Raw genomic sequence first — 1406 nt, 5'->3', positions numbered from 1 at the left:
ACATGCCCTTGACTGGAATCGAACCTGGGTCTCCTCAATCCGACGCTGTATCCACTGAGCCAAACCGGTTAGGGCAAGAAACTACTTTAATTTTTAACTTTTTAAAAATGTATTTTATTGATTTTTCACAAAGAGGAAGGGAGAGGGATAGAGAGTTAGAAACATTGATCAGCTGCCTCCTGCACACCTCCTACTGGGGATGTGCCCGCAACCACGGTACTTGCCCTTGGTCGGAATCGAACCTGGAACCTTTCAGTCCGCAGGCTGAGGCTCTATCCACTGAGACAAACCGGTTAGGGCAAGAAACTAATTTAAAAAGATACTTTGCCCAGATAAAAGTAGAAAAAGAGTCTTGAGTACCAGGAAATAAAATGGATAGTTTTCTGTTTATGATATCCCATTATACTGAATACCAAATGTTTTCTTGATGTACTGGTATTTTACATTCTCTTATAGAAAAAAAAAAAGAAGGCCATTCTGTTTTGTTGTTGCTGATTTTTTTTTTGATGTAAAGATTAAGTAATCGAGTACTTCTCTCCCTTCTGGGACTGAGGGACTGAATGTGATATCAGTTGATTATGGCTAAGATGTATGTAAGTGGCTGATAGCAGAAATGGAAATTGAGATCACATCTCAACTTTGAGGAAAATTTTTCATGCATTTTTCTTTTTTTAAATATATTTTTTATTGATTTCAGAGAGGGAAGAAGAGGGAGAGAGAGGTAGAAACATCAATGATGAGAAAGAATCATCGATCAGTTGCCTCCTGCATGCTCCCCACTGGGGATTGAGCCTGAAACTCGGGCATCTGTCCTGACCAGGAATCGAACTGTGACCTCCTGATTTATAGGTTGACACTCAACCACTACATAAGCTGGGCTTATGCAGTTTTCTTAAGGGAACTTTTTTCAGTGGAGGAGGAAAGTGAAGTCATGAAGGAAGCTTGAAGTACATACATGAAGAAAAAGTAATTTTTAAAAATCTATCCAATTTGTCATGTAACAATTTATGATTTTTCTAGTCACTTTATCTTTCATAGCTGATGGTTTGTTTAACTCTATTCATATTATCATTTGTTGAAGCTTATAGTAGCTGTCCAACAAGAAGAAATTCCCAGACTTCAGGCCCTTTATGAGAGAGGCCTGCAGAATGGTGTCCAGGGCCTGAGGCTGATCCAGCAGGAGGATATAAAAAAGAAGGAGCCATATTGTAGGGTAAGTGATTCACAGCTCCACACACATGCTCACAGGGACATTTTCATTTAGGGCTCGGTCTTGTGAACATCGAGGCTGAAAGTGAATTTATAGGAGGAAGGAATTATATAGAAACAGATAATCCTGTCACAAAAGCAGTGGGGTGACAAACACAAGAGGGCATTGCCACAAGCTCTGGACACTTGATTTCTTC

At 39.7% G+C, this 1406-nt stretch overlaps 1 protein-coding gene across 1 annotated transcript in view; it reads left to right on the top strand.

Moving 5' to 3' along the window:
• L2HGDH (L-2-hydroxyglutarate dehydrogenase) overlaps positions 1 to 1406 on the top strand; it is a 37647-nt gene that overhangs the window by 11832 nt on the left and 24409 nt on the right. Inside the window, exon 5 of the mRNA XM_006773794.2 lies at positions 1082 to 1213. Within this exon, the coding sequence (XP_006773857.1) occupies positions 1082 to 1213 (132 nt within the window). The remainder of the gene's footprint in view (positions 1 to 1081; positions 1214 to 1406) is intronic.

Source organism: Myotis davidii, unplaced genomic scaffold (assembly GCF_000327345.1).
Source record: "Myotis davidii unplaced genomic scaffold, ASM32734v1 scaffold847, whole genome shotgun sequence".
Lineage (NCBI taxonomy): Eukaryota > Metazoa > Chordata > Mammalia > Chiroptera > Vespertilionidae > Myotis > Myotis davidii.
Note: the sequence above shows the minus strand (reverse complement) of the source record. Positions and strands in the feature narration are given on the sequence as shown.